At 39.0% G+C, this 22,097-nt stretch overlaps 1 protein-coding gene across 1 annotated transcript in view; it reads left to right on the top strand.

Moving 5' to 3' along the window:
* Positions 1 to 420: 420 nt before the first annotated feature.
* COLEC10 (collectin subfamily member 10) overlaps positions 421 to 22,097 on the top strand; it is a 35,459-nt gene continuing 13,782 nt past the window's right edge. Inside the window, exon 1 of the mRNA XM_059671847.1 lies at positions 421 to 716. Within this exon, the coding sequence (XP_059527830.1) occupies positions 569 to 716 (148 nt within the window). The 5' untranslated portion in view covers positions 421 to 568. The remainder of the gene's footprint in view (positions 717 to 22,097) is intronic.

Genomic DNA, 22,097 nt, shown 5'->3' with positions numbered 1-22,097 from the left:
TTGCCAAAATTGCTTGCAGTAAAGCTGGTATTCTTTCCTTTGGGGTTAAATACCAAGAAAATTATTTGTAGCAAGAGAAGGAAATAAAGTCATGAAGAGTGGTGGGAGTTTTGCTGTTTATAAATATTTCCTTAGAAAAAACTCAAAGCTATACATACTGCTTATGTAACGTGGAGGTAATTCAAGAAAACTCTGGCTCAATCTGTCTGGAACCCCAACATTTAACCGCAGATAAGGTATGAAATTGCCAACTCATGTACTGAGCGGAAGGCGTCTCTATCGTCTCTGTTCCTTGGAATGTTTCTGCTGACCTGCACCCTTGATTATTTAGTTCAGAGATAATTTTCAATAAACTGTTGTCACTTGAAAATAAACAATCTGGACAATGTAGGGTCCGTTTGGAATACTGACAAGATAAACAACCAAGGATGTGTCTTCTTCTCTTTGCAGGCAGCTTTGGAATGTGTGCTCCAGAGACTTCACTTTCTTCCCCAAAGAGAAGATTTTATTTCAATTAAAGCTGTTTACTTGGCACCTCTGGGCGACCCTTTTTGGAAGAGCCACAGCCATGGGTGGCTTTGGAGTCTCACCTCGAAGGCACAAGTTCATCCTGCTCGTGCTCTTTCTTTTGCACATTCAGAGTCTGGGTCTGGACATGGAAAGTCATCCTACCACCGAAGTCTGTGCCACTCACACCATTTCACCAGGACCCAAAGGTAAGGCAGGAAAAGTAAACTTTCCATCTCTAATAAGGAGGCTGTCTTCCTTCAGCTCTCAGCCCCATTCTAGCTCTCAATGACTTTCTCTTCTCCCCTCGCTAGTTCCTTCCATTTTTCATCTATTTTGGAAAATCAATGACCTATTATTTTTAAATCTCCCTTGATGTTAGGTAAGAGAATATTAGGAGGGGATGGGCCCGCAGGGGAGGGATGTGATGGAACTGATCCAGGGCAGGGGGACATTTCCGTGTTGCTCTAGAGGAAGACACACAAGCAAGATTACTAGTCTTCAGGAATCCTTTCCTTTAAAGCCCAACTCCTTTCTCATGCTGTGCTGCTAAAGCCACTAGGCAAAAGCTCAGTGAAGTAAATAGTAAACCTTTTGAATATTTCATAAATTAATGGGCTGCTGGGTTCCAATGCAGAGGAAAAGTTTTGTCGAGGGTTGGAGATAGTATGCAAATGAACATTTATTTGAAAGCAAAGTTTTGGGGGCCAAGTGCCTTCAGCTGAGGGATGATAGAACAGTGCAAGATTTTTTTCAAGTGGAGCCAAGGTCTAACTGTGCTTCAAGCAACTGGTTGATGAAAAGCGCTGCTTTTCCTGGTTTCAGCTCTGACCCTTTGGTTCTGAAAGTGGTCACTGCAGTACAAATTGGTGCTCTCTCATTAGTAATTCATGCGCTGTTTCTCCAGGCTATAGGGCAGAAGAATTACAGCTGCTTAAAATTTTAAGTAGAAAAGGGGTCTTTAAAAAAAAATCCTAGAAATGCATCGCCCTATGCTTGTCAGTTATTTAAATGTGTATTGCTTAAAGTGCATTTTTCTTAATCAGTGAATTAATTTCCTCATAAGATTGCAATCCAAGTTTTAACCTTTACTACCACAAAATGAATGCAGGGGGAACAATGAGACCTTGGGGCTTCCTAATAATTTCTTGGGTGAATTAATGAATAATCTGAGGGCAAATGTTTAGAAAAGAAAGTTTTGATGAGAAGTAAAGTGTTTACTTAAAACCATTACTGAACTTTCCATAGAATATAGGAAACTTTGTATTACTCCTAGGGTATCATGGAGAATGCTGAAAATTAACACTTCCCCTGTTCCTGCAAATAGGAGGATCCACTTAGTAGTAGAACTGTTAAAATGTTTTTCTTGTGGAGAAACTGCAGTTTCAACCTGGAAGAAGAATGGACAAAGTGTTGTTAAAATAATGTCCAAAATATAATGTTCAATAATTCTATTCATTCCAATTCAGTGAACATATATTGAATATATACTAAGTGCCTAGCATTCTTTTCAGCACAAGAATATGCTTAATATGCATTAAATACTATATATTAATGACATGAGTGATGAAGAGATAGATATGTGATTTAGGAGGGAGATCAGAGGGTAACTAATATTTGTTAGATGCCAGTAGGGTGTCTACCATAAAAATGTGTACCCTCATTTCTTTGCTTAATAAAAAACATCTCCATTTACATTAGAAACTCTATTAAGATTTCAAACAATGGAAACCTCTGTAACACTCTTCCTGAGCCTGTGTGGAAATCATGAGATGATTACAAGCCAGAAATGTGACAGAGTGAAGAAGTGAGTGCTCCTGGGGAAGAAAGGTTTGGGGAGTTTTTACAAACCCTGTGTTCCAGAACCAAGTCTGTTAAGAACCCAATTTGATTGCTTCTTATTCCCCCAGAGCCTGGTGGCTTTTCATCCAATGGACTCTAAGTTCCTTTCTTATTAAAGACATCCCATGATTCTGGAATGTACTGACTACCTACTAAGTGCCAAGCATCATGTGAAATGCTAAAGGTTTCCAACTAAGGAAGAACTTGAACTTGTCCTAGAACTTATATCTACATTTCCAGCTGGGGATTAGATTACAAACTCTTGGCATCAGGGCTCAGCTAGCTCTTTGTGTGTGTGTGTGTGTGTGTGTGTGTGTGTGTGTGTGTGTGTGTGTGTGAATTGCCTATGTGTGCACATGGTGCAACATGAGCATAGTCACTACTATCCTGCCTCTGCTCTGGGCACCGTCTAAATGTTGTGTGCACAATAACAAATAAGACATTGTCTTCTCTCAAGATATAAACTGCTATCTACCCTACCTGGTCCTTCATCAACATGGTGATAGTCCCTCCTCACTCCTGAACAAGGCAGATTTGTATACTTAGCTCTACAAAGTGAAGGGGTCGGGGGGGGGGGAGGGAATACAAAAAGACAAAGTTTGATGGCCAAGTAAACATTTTAAAGGGCTGTTGTTTCTGCTCAATACATTATTTCTAAGATCAAGCTGTTCTATACTCTTCCCCATGGCTAGTCATCGTAATTCATATTTACCAGCAGTGAGCTCAGAAACTTCTACACTCAAACAGACAATACAAGGAGTTTTCCCTACATTCATTTGTAGAGCCTGGGAAGTAAAAAATTACTTAGCATTGCAGGTGCAAAACCAGTTAGGTTAACCCCTCATATAATATGTTGCCCAATATAGAGACACCATATTTCACTGCATTATTTCCCAAGCGTGACTAGATTCAATCTGTTTGGTCTTCAGGATATTATTACATGTATTTATGCTTCAGTCTTCTTATTTGTAAAATGGACATTAGTCATAGACCTATTTTTAAAATAATGTAAGATAATCAATATAAACTTAAAGCTGTGTAGACATCGTAAGTAGGTACTTAAATTCTATTTATCTTTCCTTCCTCTCCCTATGTAAGTCTGTTGGCTAACAATTTTGAAATAAGAATTATTCCGGTTATCAAAACTTCTTTGTGTAAAGCTACCTTTATTTTTATTTCTTTGCCTTCAATTTATTATTTTATTCTGCTTAGTAGGTAAACGTTTTTGGTGGGTTTCTGGGGTGTTTTTTTTCTACCTTGGTAGTTTCTTTAAACAATTTATGTGAAATTCTGACCTCTAGTGGTTTTACTTAAAAACAACGACAAGAAATTTTAACAGAATATATTAAAAAGAATTTTAAAACCAATAAGAATATTGAGCCCTAACCTGTTTGGCTCCATGGATAGAGCATCGGCCTGCGGACTCAAGGATCCCAGGTTCTATTCTGGTCAAGGGCATGTACCTTGGTTGCAGGCACATCCCCAATAGGGGATGTGCAGGAGGCAGCTGATCGATGTTTCTCTCTCATCAATGTTTCTAACTCTATCCCTCTCCCTTCCTCTCTGTAAAAAATCAATAAAATATATTTTAAAAAAAGAAATATTGAGGTGATGCTTTACAATTTCTAATGACCTTTAAGATACATTATCTGGTTTAATTGCCCTTTAGGTAGTAATTACTTTAAACTTAAAGATAAGGAAACTATCAATGAGGCCAAGCAAAGTGCCCAAGGTCTTTCAAGTAGATATCGTCTTGTCATGCAACTTGAACTTTTCCCTACCTTCTGGCTCTGGGTCCAGTGTCATTCCATGACATCCACTAGTTTATGTTAGAATCCAGTTTGAAGACAGTCCACTGCCCCTTTTTTGATAAGAAATGGATAAGGCAGTACCTAAGAACATGGAGCTCATGTAACCTCTCGGCCCAACATTATACTGCATGCCAAAACATGTTGGAAGTGATGACATGCCTCCCCTTTGATAATTAACTTCACTAGTTTGGAAACTAATGATATTTTACCCTATTGAATATTTTGGCTTTGGCTAGCTTTTTAGTTTAGCAGCTCTTTCTTTCAGTGACATCTGTATGTGCATGGCCTAAACGGTCCTTTGTAATCCATTTTGCTTCTCCCTACTTCTTCCAGATCATTTAAAACCACTTTTCAAAAGATGTTTGCTCCGGGCATCCTTGCTTTGTCTCTCACCTCTGACCCTGGAACTTTGCACTTGATGTTCCCTCTGTTTGGCCCAGTCTTACTGCAGATGTTCCCAAGGAGAGTTCTGCCTTCATTCATTCAGGTTTTAGCTCAAATGCCATTTGCACAATGAGGCCCTGCCTGACTATCCATTCACTCTCTACTATAGTTCTCAAGACATTTTATTATTTTAAAGGACTTACTACTTATATATATATATAGTGATTCCTAGAATGCAAGCTTCTAGGATGCAGGGACCCTGTCCATCTTGTTGAGTGTGCTTTCCTACTGCCTAGAATAGTTCGTGACACATAGTGGGTGCTCAGTAAGTATTTTTGGTGACATAAATGAATCCTAATTATCTAAAATCCCCCAACATTTTAGCTCGTGGCTCTGACCTATTCACTCAGTTCCTTAATGCTCTCCATGTTTGCCCTGCATTTTCAAAGAAAGGACTGCTCCTTTTATGCAAATGCTTCCAAAAGGAGGACTGATCCTGAGGATGCACTATTTCTTTAGTGATCAAAGAACTTCCCCACTAGTGGCCACCAGTTTTCTGCAAGTACAAGGGTAGCGTGGCCTCCCTGATGCCCCTGTCTCAGCCTAGCCTGGCCACTAGCTTGACGCCACTTCCCTCAGTAAGGAAGGTTTTCCATTGACTGCATCTGAGGACGTGACAGCTCCTACGAATCACTGTTATGACTCCTCCACGCACGTGGCCTGTGATGAACTCATGGGGCTAGGTCTGGGATCGTCTCTCTTCTTCTCAGCGCAACTCCAATGACATCCTCCACCATAGTTGTAGGAGCAGTAATGCTAATACATTGAATATTTGCCATTCGCCTTTGTACTATGTGAGTGCTTTACAGCCATTTTAAAATTTAATTACCTCAACAAACACGGAGAAAAACTCACACATTATAATTACCATTTGACAGATGAAGAAACTGAGATTCAGAACGATTAAGTCACTAGCCTAAGGCCACCCAGTTGGAAGGTGGCAGGTTGTATCCTGTTACAGTTGGACTCCATGCCTTATCAGCTCGCTAACCCTGCTCATCAACCAGTGTGGACTGCCCCCCAGTACTTTCTGGGACTGCCTGAAATAGCTACTTTAGCTCTTGCTTAAAGTTCTTATTGGTCCTTATGAAGCTCATGCATGGGTAGACCAGGTGACCCACGCAAATGCCCGACAATAGGATGTGCGCACAGCTTTGCCATGAGGGAAGCCTTGTCGAGCCCCTTTCACCTTCTGAAATGATTTCCTTCTCTGAAAACCCCTTAACCTCTGGAAAATGAACTTCCATCTGGCCGCCCAGCATTTTACTGATTGTGGTTCTGGGTCCCAGCAAGTGACACAACTTGAGTTATTTCCAGGAATCCCCCAGCCTCCAAACAGGATGTCTCATGACTTCCCCAAATGGATGGCCAGAAATACCCAGAAATACCTGGATCACTTTCACACTCAAATTGGCATCTCACTCCCTGTAAAGTGACTTTCAGATATAATTTAATTTAACCCCAGTTATTTTTACGTTTGTGAAAACTAAAGCCCAGAGAGGTAACGGACCATGTTCTATCTACATCACACAGCTGCTAATTGGAGGCAGGGCTGCAACTAGAGCTCCTGTTCCAGTTTCCCCAGCCAATCATGTTCCCCTCCGCCATATTATACCATTGCCCTCATGTCTCATCATTCCCATTAAGCGTGAAATGATCCTTCCTTCAGTTTTACAAATTAACATTAGAAAAGAAGTTTTGTGAGGTCAATGTATAAACACACCGCAGAATTGTTTTAACTTGGTCACCTTGATATAATTTAGCTGCTAATTTCTTTCTGGTGCCTTTATCAGAGAGGTTAAACAAGTAGTTATTTTTGAAAAACCTTTATATTAATTGTAGTAATTAACTGGATTCGTTCATTTTGAGTTTTAATATGTATTTTATGCATAAGGACAGACCAAAATTTTAAGTGGCTTGTCTTTTTTTAACTTTATATTTCAGTGTGTGGGTGTTCTGAAACATTTTTTTCCCTCTCCTTTTTTTTCCTCTGGGTAGATGCCAAAAACACATTTCAAGGTTATGTCAGGAGGGAAAGAATAAAATGTGGGCAATGATGAGTCAGGAAGTACTCATTTGTGGAAATGACAAAAGAAATTTGTTTCATTTTAGTAAAGGTGCATCCATTATCAATGCCATCTCTCTGACCAACTCTCTCACATAATAACTTGGCTATATATCAATCTCCACTAGGGACCATACTAACAGGTACTTGCATGTTGGTAAAGATCATGGGCTTTGGAGACAGAATGTATGGTTTCAAATTTGAGTTCTACCACTTCCTATCTGTGTGATCTTAAGCTTTAATGTCCCCATTTTTTAAAAAATGATGATAATGATACTACCCATATCAAATACTTATTTTGAAAATTAAAACCTATTTACCATATAGATTAGCTGTTAGGGTTTTTTCATTAGCTTCCATTGCTATCACTGCTCACCATAGGCTTCCTCTATTTTCACATCCCTAAAAGAAAGGTTCATAGATTATATAGATGGGTCAATAAATAGAAATCGACCAGGGAAATGCCACTATCTCTGCTCCTTGCTGCAATTTCCTGAGTATTTTTAGTCCTATTGCAAAGTCAACTTTTATTTATCAATAGCTCACAAACTTGAGAGCACCTATTCTCTTTACTAACGTTGCCTTTTTTCTGTAGTTCTACAACTGAGCCTAGTACTCCTTATCAGTAAAATGGGAATAATAACCTTATAAATACCCTAGGCATGTAATCGGATTAAATGAGTTATTTCACATAAAATCAAGCCTCAGTTTTCTCATCAATAACATGGCATGATAAATATTGTGTGGCTACTTCATAGGGTTATGTTGAGGAGAAATGAGTTAAGCCACATAAAGCACTAAACACAGTCCTTGACACACTGTCAAGGACTTCGTAAATATTAGCAAACCATACACTAGCAAAACTCAAGGGAGAATGAGAATGTTTTTTTCCTGGTTTTTGTTTGTTTGTTTGTTTGTTCGGGGGGGGGGGGTGTTGTTCTTTTTTCTTCCTTTACAGACTACTTCCCTTTAGCTACTGTCTGTGCCCCAGACAGACAGCTCTATTGGCCTTAGGGTTATTCACAATACATGTAGATGTCTCTCACTCTTCACATTTGTGTTTCTACTTCTGGAAATGTTCTCGGTTCTGTCAGTAATGATTTTATTTGGCTTCCCTCATCTTTTCCAGATATTCCAACCCATAACCAGTCCGTATGGTTTTTACACTACATATTTGATTTGCAATACCCCATAATTTTACAAATTTTTAAAAAATTGTATTTTATAGCTTTCTCGGCTCTTCCATAAAAGAGTTGCAAATATACACAGTAAAAACCTGACATTCAGAAACTCAAATGAAGCAGCATCTAAATAAGTTCATTGTTTTCAAATTATTTTCTGTGATTGTTCTGGATTTGAAAACTTTGGAAGCATCATTTCAGGTCTCTTGTGGCCACTTGACCATACTTGTATCTGTTAAACAAATGATACAAACATACATCTTTAGAATTTACAAAGGGTTTATCCATTGTTCTGCTTTAGTTCCACTTACATACTATAGGAATTATTATCCCTATTTAAAGAGAAAGAAACTAAAGCACACCACTCCTGCATGTGATCTGACTGCACAACTATAAGCAAGTATTCTGGGGAGAAATCCTCTGCTCATTCCACCTCCCTAACTATGTAGGAAGTAACCCTAATTGACTCAGCCAATGAGATGCGCTAAGATCCCTTAAGTGAAACAACATCATCTCAGGCAAAATCAACCATATTTTAATAAGACAGGTTAGACGTACTGATGATACCAAATTCCTTGAAGAGGCGACTCATTGTTCTCTCCACTTGAAGAACTTCTAAATTCTGAGGGTCATTTATGTGACCTCCCCCAGGGATGTGTGTAAGTTCAAGATATTAATAGTATTGGGTGGAGTCAGAAATAGTTTAAATGGTGTTGTTCTGCCTGGCCTGAAGTGACAAGTATCTAAAAAACATTTTGACATTCTTAGCCAAAAGTTGACAAAGATGTCATCTTTTATTAGACCACATGCTACTTGACCAAGTGGCATGACAGCCAAAAGGAGGAGGCCTATGTGTCGAATGGGAAGTTGGGAGATGGGGTGTGGTAGTTGGGAGATGGGGTGTGGTAGCAAGTGTGACAATAGGCTCCAGACCAAAGTGAAAGTCTCCAAAGGGACTGAGGACTTGGAAATACCTTAGAGAAGGGTCTCTGGAACTGAAGATATCAAAAACAATTTATCAGTGCTGCCTTAGCACTTGAAGAGCAAGGCCGGACAATGCTACCCATGACTGTGGGGCAAAGCCAGTACTAGACCGCAGACACAGGTCAGATACACTGGAATAAAACTCACATAGAGTGGTCAAAGGAAAGGGATATGAACTACTTTCCTAGGTTGGAGCATGCCTAAAGTGACATTTATTCTTCAAAGTAAAATGGGCTCAAAATTTTGATTAATATATATGTATATATGACTTTTCATGATCAAAGAAGCCAATACCATGTTATTATTCTAATGTGGCCCAACCACAATAATATACAACTTCTTCTTGCTCCCTCTTTCTGCTTCTATAATATTGTATTGAATAGATGAGTGTATGCAAAACAAACATTTCCAGCATTTACTGCTGCCAACGTGTTCCTGTACCTGCTTATAAGGCTTTATTAGTGGGAAATGATTCTCCAAAATGCATATTACTGCCTGTTCTACTATATCTCTTTCTGTCTTACTTTTTGGAATTAGAACATGGGTGGGGTGGGAGGTTAGGACCCAGTACTCTTCCATATAAAAAGCCATCATTAATGCAACCAAGTTATTGATTCAATTTTCTGGTGAGTATAGATGGAGTCTTGGAGTGGGGTGGCCAATGGAAGAGGAACTGTTATCCTACCTCTTTTTAGGTAAATAGGATCAATTTTTTAATAAGGTAGAGCACAGAATTATTTTCCCTATTCTAGCTCCAATGGATTTAATGTAAATAGAAACTTGATACACTTTGTTAATCCAGTTTTCATTATACTTTGGTTTTCCCTCCTCCTCCTCCTCCTCCTCCTCCTCCTCCTCCTCCTCCTCCTCCTTCTCCTCCTCCTCCTTCTCCTCCTCCTCCTTCTGTTCCTCCTCCTCCTTTCCCTTCTTCTTCTTCTTCTTCTTCTTCTTCTTCTTCTTCTTCTTCTTCTTCTTCTTCTTCTTCTTCTTCTTCTTCTTCTCCTTCTCCTTCTCCTTCTCCTTCTCCTTCTCCTTCTCCTTCTCCTTCTCCTTCTCCTTCTCCTTCTCCTTCTCCTTCTCCTTCTCCTTCTCCTTCTCCTTCTCCTCCTCCTCCTCCTTCTCCTTATTCTTCTTAGTTTTTATAGCTATTTTCTAGAAGTTGCAAGATTGTATCAAGTCTTACCAGCCAAATAATAGTTTAAACCAGAGAAGCCAATGGAAGCTTTTGAGTAGGAGAATTAAATAATTATAAATATTATTTATTAATTAATAATATTTTTAATTCTTTCTGTAAAAAAAATATTATTTTCCTGGAAAATAAATCTCTTGGCAGAGTTGAAGGTAGACTAAAGGATGTGAGAAGGTCCTTATGGGATATGCATTAAAAACAAGAGATGGATTAGGGCTACTGAGATATGGAAAAAGGGGTAGGATGTTAGAGGGGTCTTTCAGAAGAAAAATTGTCAGGTTATTATGAGTTCTAAATTTTGTTTGAGCTGCCTGTGGACATTCAGATGGAAAAGTCCATAGGCAGTTGGAAATGGGTACTATAAATATTTCTTAGGCATGTCTTCTCTGCAAAAGCTAAACACACGACCTATATAGTTTTGACTCATAATTTTTCTATTTTGTGATAGTCAACAGTCAGAACACTTCCATTCTCAATGAGTTTTGGGATGTCCATGGATTGGGATATTGATGTATAGTAATAGCATAGTTGTCACTTATATTCAATGACAATGCTACTCTTTTATTAAAAAAATGTTTTTGTCCCACTTTTTACTAAAAGGAATTTTAAACAATATTGTATGTCACAGCTTTAGAGTGTTGCAAACATTCCAATGCCAGGACACAAATCTCTGCAAGCAAAAACAGGCATCAGCCAGGAAGGTGCAAATCTGCACAAGCAAAGCAGCCTGGCTTCCCATTGGCATCTTCTCTTTACCCCTCTAATGTTGAGCGATTAGAAAGTCTAGGTAGCCTATTGGATGATACTGTCATAATGCGCTACTTCTCGAGTGTGTACAGCCTTCCAGGCGCCATTCAACCCTTCGCCGGCAATATCACATCCGCTCCTCTCAAACACCCTGAGGGAGATATTTCACTATTCTGATTTCCTAATGAGGAAACTGAGGCTACAGAATTTGTGTGGGTGACTAAAGTCTCTCAGCCAGTGAGTGATGGAGCCAGGACTTGAACTAAGCCCTCGGATCCCACAGCCCATGCTCCTAACCACTACAGTGTATTGCAGAAGCATGCCACCTAGTCCTGGATGGATGGGTTTTTCCTAGCATTTGTTTCTACTGACTTGGCTCTGAATGCATTTTAATAATGAATGATATATGAAAGCAGCAGAAAAACTGCCCAACAAACCTTAATATTGTATTTTTCATTAAGTACAATGTTAGTTGTTTGGTTTTTTTTCCTTCCCTGTTACTCAGACATGCAATGACTGCAAAAGACTTGCAGGCCCAAAGTAGTAATTTTTTTAAAAAACCAAATAAGCCTGAATACAAAGAGAAGGTGCTTTGTAATTCAAGTAGAAAAGATTGTAGGATTCTTGAAATCCTGACCTTTTTTTTTCTTTTTTGGCTAGGTTGCACAGGGATGAGCTGAAGGGCAAAGGAAGTTCATGGGTCCCTAGAATTGAATGGAGACAAATAAGGGACTGGTTGACATTATGGTCATGCACATTAATAATCCAGCTTAGGCCATAGAAAGCACCCAATAAATACTAGCTCTTACCATTATTGACAATGATGTTACTACCAGATAAATTAATCACAATATATCTCCTTACAGATGGCATTTTCTTGCATTTGTTTAGCACATTAATATTGGAAAAGCACTTTCATTTTATTTCCCTATTTGATATGTTATCTTGTCATCTGAGGAGACATAAGTGAAAGCATAGTCTCTTCAGCCCCACATCATTGATCTTTCTGAAGGCTCACCTTGGTAGATACCAACAAAACACGCAGCAATTTCCCTTTCATAACACTCATGATATTTATAAGATCTTGTGCTTCCTTCCCACAAACTTTTTTTTAAAATATATTTTATTGATTTTTTGCAGAGAGGAAGGGAGAGGGATAGAGAGTTAGAAACATGGATGAGAGAGAAACATCAATCAGCTGCCTCCTGCACACCCCCTACTGGGGATGTGCCCCAACCAAGGTACATGCCCTTGACCGGAATCGAACCTGGGACCCCTCAGTCCACAGGCCGATGCTCTATCCACTGAGCCAAACCGGTCAGGGCCCTTCCCACAAACTTTTAAGCTTAGATCATGTCTTATGAGATACAGTGTTATGCCCTGAGAGCCCAACCAGACTTGATAGCTAGTAGAAATTTGATAAATGTTTGTTCAAGGAATGAATGAAAAAACTGTGAAGTGTTGAATGACTCTTGAGAACAAATAAAGTGCAGAATATTGGCCCTTATCACAAAGAACATACATGCTAACTAGCTTATAATAATACAAAAAAATTACATAAAGTGCATTTTTAAATAATGCTTCAAGGCAGCAATTAGGAAGCAGTAACAAGGAACCATATGGTGAATTGCCAAGGAAATAATTCTGTCAATAAATTCAGAGAATTTAGAATTTAATTTCAGACAAGACTCATGGGTAGTATTTATAAGGGGAAAGAAGGCCACAGTTCCTTTATATAATTTATGGTTTTTTTAATTGCAAGAGTATTTCATGCTTGTTGTAACACATAACATTTATAAAGATGTATAAAATATACACAAAAGACCCTTCTCTTTCCAGACCCTCTTCTTCCATGTAATCATCATTAATGGCTTGGCATTAACATTTATCTTTATACCAGAGGCCCGGTGCACGGATTCATGCACCGGTGGGGTTTCTCAGCCTGGCTTGTGCCCTCTCGCAATCCTGGACCCCTCAGGGGATTTTGGAGGCCTGGTGCACAGATTCAGCCCTATCCCCGCAGGCCAGGCCAAGGGACCCCACTGGTGCACGAATCATGCACCAGGCCTCTAGTATGCATATAAGATCTTTGGTTAATCTCTTCCTGCTCTCTCCCTTCCCTCTGAGATTCATCAGTCTGTTTCATGTTTCTAAGTCTGTGCATTGAGCGTCTGCTCCCTGGTGGTCAGTGCACATCATGGCTACTGGTCGAACGGTCAAATGGTCACTTAGGCTTTTATATATATAGATTTATTTTACTTATTATTTGCTTTAAACAGGATCATCTGTGTGTGATTCTCTAAGAGACGTTCTTTACACAGTGTAACACAGAGCTCACTCTTCTTCCCAAGGTTTTTTTCAACTCATCTCATTACTTTTAGTAGCTGCATCATATTCCTCCATGTATTTTCATCAATCTCATGATGACAAATTTTAAGGTTTCTTATGTTTGCTTGTTTTTTGCCACTCTAAACAAATATTTTCATATATACATTTGTTCTTACAGTTATCCCCATCAAATAGGTTCCTAAGGTAAAATAAGGATGTGGTAATTATGGAAAGATTATTTTCCAGAAATATTTTAGCCATTTACATTGCTTAAAACAATGACCTTTCTGTATATATGGCATCTTTGGATGCAACTAGTCTTTTAAAATTATAAAATCTAATGGCAAACTCTGACAGACATTGACATATATACTTTTTTTTTTTTTTTTTTTACTAATAGTGAGTCTGGACTGTTTTTTATCCATTATTGTTTACATTTGTATTGCATCTTTTTATTTCATTTATTGTCTTTCTTCAAAAACAATTTGCAAAAACTCTTTGCATATTAAGAATATTGAGCATTTTTATGTCTTGGTGATTGATTTTTTTCCTTTGTCTATCATATATTTGTTTCTAAACTTTATACAGGGTGGGGAAAAGTAGGTTTAGAGTTGTTTGTGTAGAAAATAATACAATTATTAATGAATAATAATACAAGAATAAACTCTTTGTTTCACATAAACCTACATTTGCCCCACCCTGTATGTTTATGCGGCACCTTTTATCATGTAAAAACATTTCACTTCTTATATGGACATATATATTTACATTTTATTTTATAACTTCTGTTTTATTTCTCTGATGAGATAAATTTCAAACAAAAAGAAGAGCATAAGCCTTTCCCTGGAGGCACAAACATAAAGACATTTTAATGAACAATGAATAAACAAGTTGGACAGGAATCGAAGTTATGCAGGTCAGTGTCAGAAAATAATGCCAGAAAATTCCATTGAAACTGATTTGTGAAGGCCTAAATGGTAGACTAATTAGTTTGGACATGGCTGTAAACACAACGGACCTACTGAAATGTTTTGAATCGGGCAGTTTGGAAAACTGAAATTCAGATCCAAGGAAACCAGTATTCCAGCAAGTATTGAACAGGCCCTATTCTAGGCACTGCAAGTCACCAGTGAGTAAAACACCATGGAGACCATTGAGGGATCACTTGCACGGAACAGAAGTATGGGGACTCTAAAAGGTAAAATAAAGGCAGTAGGAATGGGTGGAAAAAGAAAAGATGGACGTGAGGAAAATTAAGAATCAATATGGGAATGAAGAAGAAAAACAGTCAAAGCCAATTTGGATATTGAGCCTGAGAGAGGAGAGTATGGCAGTGATATCAGTAGACACTGGCAAATTAGAAGAGGAAACAAAAGCTATGGGGTGGAGGGAGCAGTAGAGACAGGGATTTGTGTATTTGCCTGTGCTGCCTTACTAGATTCTAAGCAATCACAGACATCCCAGCAGACTAAAGTCAATTCATTAGTCAGCCATTATTGAGAATGACATTTCAATCAATTACTAATTTATTTAACTGTATTGTCATTAAGCTCACATTTACCCAACTTGTCTTTAAGTATATTATTCTTTTATTTTGAAAACCTTTATTGAGGAAGGGTCTATTGTATCTCAGACCCTGTGCCAAGTCCTGGAGATACAGAAAAAAATCCTATCTCATCCCTGATCTGTCCCATTACCTATGACACTGTGTGGTGGACACTATGAAGTATGAAGGGAATTCCCTTCAGAGAATGAGATTAATCCTGACTGTTGGAGAGGGAGATAAGCAGGAAAGGCTGTACTGAGGAGATTCCTGGGTAGAGGAGGTAACTCAAGAGTTGAACCTACATGGGGCATGGAGTTGGATAGAAGATAAAAATCCACATGAACTTTTGAGAACATTCTGCCTGAATAGAATGACAAATTTTTATTTTAGCTTATTTTCTTTTTCTCTTACCTTAAGATGTAAATTTATTCTGTGGAGCTCAGTGCAAGAGAACTCATTTACTTCTTCCTGAGAAAGAATTAGGAAAAGTTTAGGGGTGGGTGAGTAGAGTGAGGTGTTTCCTTTTTTATGCTCCCATAATAGGTATGCTTCCAGCATTTGCCACAGTAACTATGGGCTTACATGTCCATCATCTCCAGAGGTTTTGAACTCCTCATAACAAGGCCCTTATTCTCCTAATCTGTGTCTAATAGTCATGTGAGTAAAGAAACTTGTGTTTGCAAGTGAAGAAAAAACAAGCACAAACCAAACTTAAACTAGTTAATCAAACAAACAAGCCAAGGAGAGCAGTAGACTCACATAATAGGGAGGAACTCAAGCTGAGCTCTGTTCACGTTCGAGTGCTGTGCTCAGGACTCGATCCTCACACCTTGGTTCTGCTTTTCTCTCTAATGACTAATGTTCATGAAGGTTCGCCCTTTGTAGTGATTCAGATACTTCAGTGATAGTCTATCCTTCCTACCGCCCCTGCAGAAAAAGGAAGTTTCCATTTTTTTAAAAAGTTATAACTGCTTGATTTACTGAGAAGACTTATCTACAAATTGAGACTTATTGGCTCTTATTGGGTCACGCGTCTATTGTTGAATCCATTACTGTGACCAGGGTTTAAGCTACATGGGTGGAGAATAAGCAAGTGTGGTTTCCTATGGGAAATTGTGGTGCTTTTACCAGCAGCACAGGTAGAGGATACCAGATAGGCACAAGCCACAGATGCCCACTGTGTACTCAATATGCAGTAGATCAGTAAGGGCACAGTCAATGCAAGAAATTTCCCTATAAACTTTGCCATCCATAATATCATTTAATCTTCTGGTAACTCCATGAGAAAAGTACAACTATCTCAATTTTCCAGGATAGGAAACTGAAGCACAAAGGAAAATAATTTAGTACAAAATATAAGAGGTGTTACTGTGAATTAGTTTGCTAGGACTGCCTCAACAAAATACTACAAACTGGGTGGCTTAAACAACAAAAATGTATTGTCTTACAGTTGTGGAGCCTAGATGTCCAAGCTCAAGGAGTTGGAAGATTTGGTCTCTCTTAGCTAGACCTCTCTCTTGGCTTACATATAGTTGCCTTCTCACTGTGTCCTCACATGGCCTCTTTAGGGATGTGTGCACACAGCCTCATGTGTCCGTCTTTGTGTGTTCAAGTTTGCTCTTGTCATAGGGACACCAGTCAGATTGAGTTAGGACAGCCCTAACAGCCACAACTTGATCGCTTCTTTAAAGGCCTTATCTTTAAATATAGTCATATTCTGAAGTACTGGGGGCTAGGGCTTCAATATATGAATTTGGGGGGAGAGGACACAATTCGGCTCATAATAGGCTACGAAACTGTTCTGTCCATTGCATGGAGCTTCCAGAGGGAGTTTGAATGAGTGTCCTGTCACTCATTCCAGTTGAATAAGCCTGTGGTTCTGAAGGCTGAGTCCCTTGGCAAACGGCATCCTGGTGAAGAGCTGCTGCTATCTTCTGCACAAGACTCTTCCTGGGTGGGACAGCCTTTCTCCCTAAAGGCATGCAGTTTCCTATGGTCTAAGATGAACTTGTTTTGAGGTGGGGTGTTTTTTGTAATAATATCCCTATTGTAGGATCAGAATAAAGAATATTTTATGAACATGTAAATATTTTTTTCTATTCATGAGAAGCATATTGTTTACTATTACTCTTAAACAAGCTTGGCCAAGGTCTGGACCTCCCTTGTCCACAGATAAGCTGACTCAGGGCAATGAAGGTGGAAAACTGAATGTCTCAAATCATTCTTCATTTAGATCTTATGTGTGCTTGCTTTTTATCCTTTTATTAAAAGAAATATGAAGAAAACCGTCCCTTCAGTTCTCAAATGAGTAAAGAGGGCTGCGATGAAGTGTCACCAGGGGTCCGTAGTCCATCTACAGTGAACACCCACTGCTACCTCTGGGGGTCAGGGATCCATGCTCACAGAAGCCTGGTTTTAAATTACAGATCACCTTCTCCTGTTGGCTCCCATTAATCAAGTGATCAATGCTAGTTCTGGTGTAAGACCATTTAGGCCATTGAAGAATCCCACCTTCAGGCAATGGGCGGGAGCAATGCAGGAAACACTGACTATTACTCAGCAATGCATTTGATAGAGAATAAAGGAAGTAAGAAACCTTTTTATTAATGTCTTCTACATGCGATTTTCACCACAAAGCTATTAAAATAAATCAAGGTACCATGTGTCTCAGAGTAAGGAAATAGCCCTCAATTTGGCAGACTTTAGAATAGGTAAGTATTCTACTTATTTCTAGTTATAGATAAAGCGAGACTTTGAGAGGTTAAATATCACACCTGAGTTCACAAAGCTGGAAAGAGATATAATTAGGACTTGAATTCCAGATGTATTAAGAGTGGAGCCCAAGGGCTTCATCAGTATATCATTCCAGATGACCAGCAACTACCGTCTTCTATGATTGACCAATGGAAATTTGTCTTCCTCCAACCACTCTGGTCATGGCAGTTTCTTGATACATTAGGAGTCCTCTCAGAAGAGAAAATGGAATTGTTTGTCATGATTTGTTTTCAAAGAACCTAGGTTTACTCCTCTGAATGTCTGCTTCTCTTTCTTAGTGCTTATCTCTTTTTCATTATATATAGCACAGCAGTAGGGGCTCGAGATAAAGCAGATCACAGAATTCTATGAAGGTGACTTCAGAAAACCCTATAGTCCCTTAAAAAGTAAGATTACTAAAATGATATTTTGTTTACATAGGAGAATGTCCTTACCTTTTAGAGACACTTGCTGAAATATTTAAGGAAGGTTTGTCACGATGTCTATAATTTACTTTTTTAAAAATCAGTAAAAAATAAATATGTAAAGCAAGGACAACATGTTAATTGTTAAATCTCAGTAATGGGTGTGTATTTATTTCTGTGTATCATTATGTAAAATATTTATATTAAATATTATAGTAAATATTTTTAAAAGTCAAGTAAAAAAGTAATTAATGAATATAGAATAAAGATTGAGATACTGAATACAAAGAGAAGTTTAAAAGAGATGTCATTCCAAAGGACTTGTATGCATGCATATAAGCATAACCAATGGACAAAAGACACGGGGGGGTGGGTATGGGAGGCTAGAGGAAGGTCAAGGGGAGAAAAAAAGGGAGACATATAATACTCTTTGTAGTACTTTAAGCAATAAAACAATTTTTTTAAAAAAGATATGTCATTTCTGGTGATGATGATGATGACAATAATAATCCTTATGAAACAAGAACGGGTGAGTTTAGCAAGTGCCAGGCCCTGTGCTGAACACTCATCATGCATTGTCTCCTTTAGTCCACACCAGTCCCATGAAGTAGGATCATTTTCTCAACTTTCTGAATAAAACTGAGACTCAGAGAAATGGAACGATCTGTTCCAGACCTGTCTTCACTAATTCAGTACAGTCCTGCCATAGGGAGCACTGGGAGGCAGTGATGAGTTGAAAGAATCTAGGACATATGGGGAAGCAGGTGAAGGCACAGAGGGGCTGATAAACTTGCTGAATGGAGACAAAACAACAATAGCAGGTCCCAGGGAACTCTGAATATTTCAGTGAAATGATGAGGCTGTAATTGAGGAAGGAAAAGTACTGGGAGGTGGTCCACTTTAAGACCATACTATTGTATCTGGTATACAGAAGAGGGCCATGCAATAATCGATGACTATTGAAATTCCCAACCATAAGGAAGCAATTGGCATATATGGAAAATGAGTAGAGATGGGAAGGATATCTTTTGAGCAGGAGTCTGGCCTCACTAAGAAAGGACACCATACTATCTACCTCATTCAGTTCTAGGGCTGATCAGGGGAAGGATTGCTAACAACTTCTCCCCAGTTTATAAGATTATTTTGACAGTGGGAAAAGAACAGCTTCCAGTGAATTTTCTTTAGCATTTCTAAAACCAATTCACTAATTTTTAATAATTACTTCCTTTGAGCAGGGGGTACTGACCTCAGTTCAGCTATTTCATTTCAAACTAGAATTTAATTTTAACATTTTGCTTGTTGGGGGGAAAAATAGCCTACCTAAGAAAAATTGGTCAACTGTGTGCTCTGCTGGAGAGATTGTCACAGCACGCCAGTGGCCTGGAGGTGCCAAAACAGACTGTTTCTGTAAAATTGAAATTAGTTCATTTTATCTTATAGCTTTTTACTTACATTTAAAATGGAAGTGGCTATTTTTAAAAGAAGGAAAGGAAGTCTAAATTGCTCTGCTAATCCAATGAAATATTGCCAAGAGGATAAAAGCAGACGGCTGTGAGCCATGTGGGGGATCCTTTCCAAAGCTTGTTCTTATACCTCTCCTCTGTTTTCATTAAAGCAAGTCCCAGAGATCAAATGAACCGCAGACCCATGCTGAAGGCAAGGGCACAGGTAGTGTGCTTGCTTCATCTCTGCCAGCAGCCCGCTCACCACTAGGCTGGAATGCGAGCACACAGGTCAGAAGAATAGTAATCCAATACTCACCCTCCCAGGTCTCATCCCATCAAGAGCCATCAGGGAGCAGATGACTAAGTCACTCATCTAATTGCCTCCAGTTAGCTACTTGTTTGAAAATGAATAGGAGAGCTCATAGGAAAGGGGAGACAGATCAGATATAATAAAGGCACCAATAATTCACATTCCTGTGGTTTTATGATTCACAAAGTGCTTCGTATACATGCCTGCCTTGGATCTTGCTTTTGGGTGAGCATCTTCGGTCCATTGTACAGAATAGCAATCCCAAACCCAGAGATGTTAAGACAGGAATTTGTTCCCAATCATACAGTTCGTTCAAAACATGGACTTTGATAACAAATGCTCCAGTTCAAATCCTGGCTTTATTACTTAGGAGCTATGTGACTCTGGGAAATTACTTAACTTCTCTTTGACCCCATTTTGTCATCTGTGAAATGGAGCCAAGACTAGTATCCATTGGAAAGGTGGTTGTGGAGATCAAATGACAGGATGCATGTCAAATACTAGGAACCTTCTGGCATATGGTATTCAGTAAATGCTATCATTACATTTATAAAACATTTGATGGCTCACAAAATATATTCAGTTCAACTGTATTTATTAAGCACCAGAGCCAAACACTGTGCTAAATTCTGGTGATGCTAGAATAAATCATTCATGGACCCAGCCATTCCACAAGACATAGGGCTAGGGCAGGTGGACGGACACCCTCAGTATAAAGTGATATTTTAAACAGTGAAGATAATTAGAGAATTCAGCCTGGCCTGAAAGTGTTAGAAAGGGCTTCCTAGAGAAACATACATTTCTGGCTTGACCTTTAAAAAACCCTCTGGAAAAAAAAAAGGATTATTTTTGTCGAGTCGACAAATGAGTGAAACAAGCCTCAAAAAGGGTGAGGACTTCCCAAGTTCCCTCACTGGTGAGTGGTGAAGTCAGGTCTCAGTTAGACTAAACTACCTCAATGGCATGTTCCCTCTATACTGTCATTGAGACGATAAGCTGTGTGTTTTTTCGTCTGCACTAGCTTTCTTGTTTAAAAGGGAGCTATCACTCTTTTTGCCTCTCCCCTTTTCTCTCAGAAAAATTCAGCACAGAGACGTTCTCTAAAATCCACAATCTGCTAGCAAGTCACAAAAGCCTAGACTGGGCGGGACAATTGTTTTCCTGCAGGGATCTGGAGGGGCAGAGATATACTTGCTGTTGAGTCATAGTTCTACCACTCGCAAGCTCTGTGGCAATAGGCAAGCAACTTAACCTTGCTGGGCCTCAGTTTTTCCACTCATGAAATGGAGAAATAATAATCCTCACCTTCTGGAATTTCCATGATGATTACATTAGCACAGTGCTTAGCACACATTGTAATTGCTCAATAAACTTTCACTGTGAACTGTAGAGAGATGCCTCTTAATCCACCTACTTCACCCCTCTGTTCTGATCGCACAAATCATCTGTCCATTCTATTTTGAAAGCCTTTCCCAGGAGATTCAAGAGCTTCATGTGTGAAATGTTCCAACACTTGACCAATGGTGTTACCTGGAAATCCAGCTCTTCCATGCATTGCTTGTGCTTGCATCTATAACATTAACTTTCTTCTCTAGAGAAAATAAGAAAGAGGATGGCTGGCCATGCTTTTTCTGAATAAATAAATGAACATCTCTCTCTCTCTCTCTCTCTCTCTCTCTCTCTCCTTTAATTCACTTCCTTCCACTGGTGATGGACAGGACTCCTTATGTCCTGAGATTGGTGTGATGATAATGCAGGTAGCTGGTCATAATATTGTGTGTGTTGTGCTCTTTGTTTTCAAAGCATGTTCACATGTCTCGCTTGTTGATCCTAAAACAACTGAAAGGTAAGGAAGGCAGGTATTATCCCCATCTTAAGGATGAGGAAACTTAAGTATAAAGGAGAAAATAAAATAGCCACCACTGCTAAGCACTGATTAGGTACCAAGTCTTTTATGCATGTTATCTTATTTAAATTTCTTAAGAACCTTCTCTAATAAGTGTTAGCAGTTCATTTTGCCGGAGAGGAAAATGAGACCCAGAAAAGGAAGCCAGGCACCCAACATTCTCCAGACAGTAAATAGTAAAGCCAAATTTCCAGATCTGTCATACTCCAAAGCCAGTAAGCTCAATCATAAACTTTTAAAAGATCTGCTCAACCCATCGGTGACTGCCATGACATTAAAATCCAGAACTCCTGATTCATAGACCAGGGCACCTTTCATTAAACCACTCATTCAGTCCTTCTTGACTGGGTGAGGTACAGGAGCTGGGCCGACCTGTGATCAGGTAGTCTCTGCTCACACAGACTGCTCTGCGGCTGTCCCAGTCTTAGCTAGTCTTCTGCCCATAGCTTCCTGGTCCATGCCTATGGGTTCCCAAGCATGCAGTCGGAGGGTAATAAATTGATGTGTATATAATATATTTCTATAATTTTAAAATAACAATTTATATTATTTTACAAATATTTATATTATATAATATACTAGGGGCCCGGTGCACGAAATTCGTGCACTGGGT

This window comes from Myotis daubentonii, chromosome 17, assembly GCF_963259705.1.
Source record: "Myotis daubentonii chromosome 17, mMyoDau2.1, whole genome shotgun sequence".
Classification (NCBI taxonomy): Eukaryota; Metazoa; Chordata; class Mammalia; order Chiroptera; family Vespertilionidae; genus Myotis; species Myotis daubentonii.
Note: the sequence above shows the minus strand (reverse complement) of the source record. Positions and strands in the feature narration are given on the sequence as shown.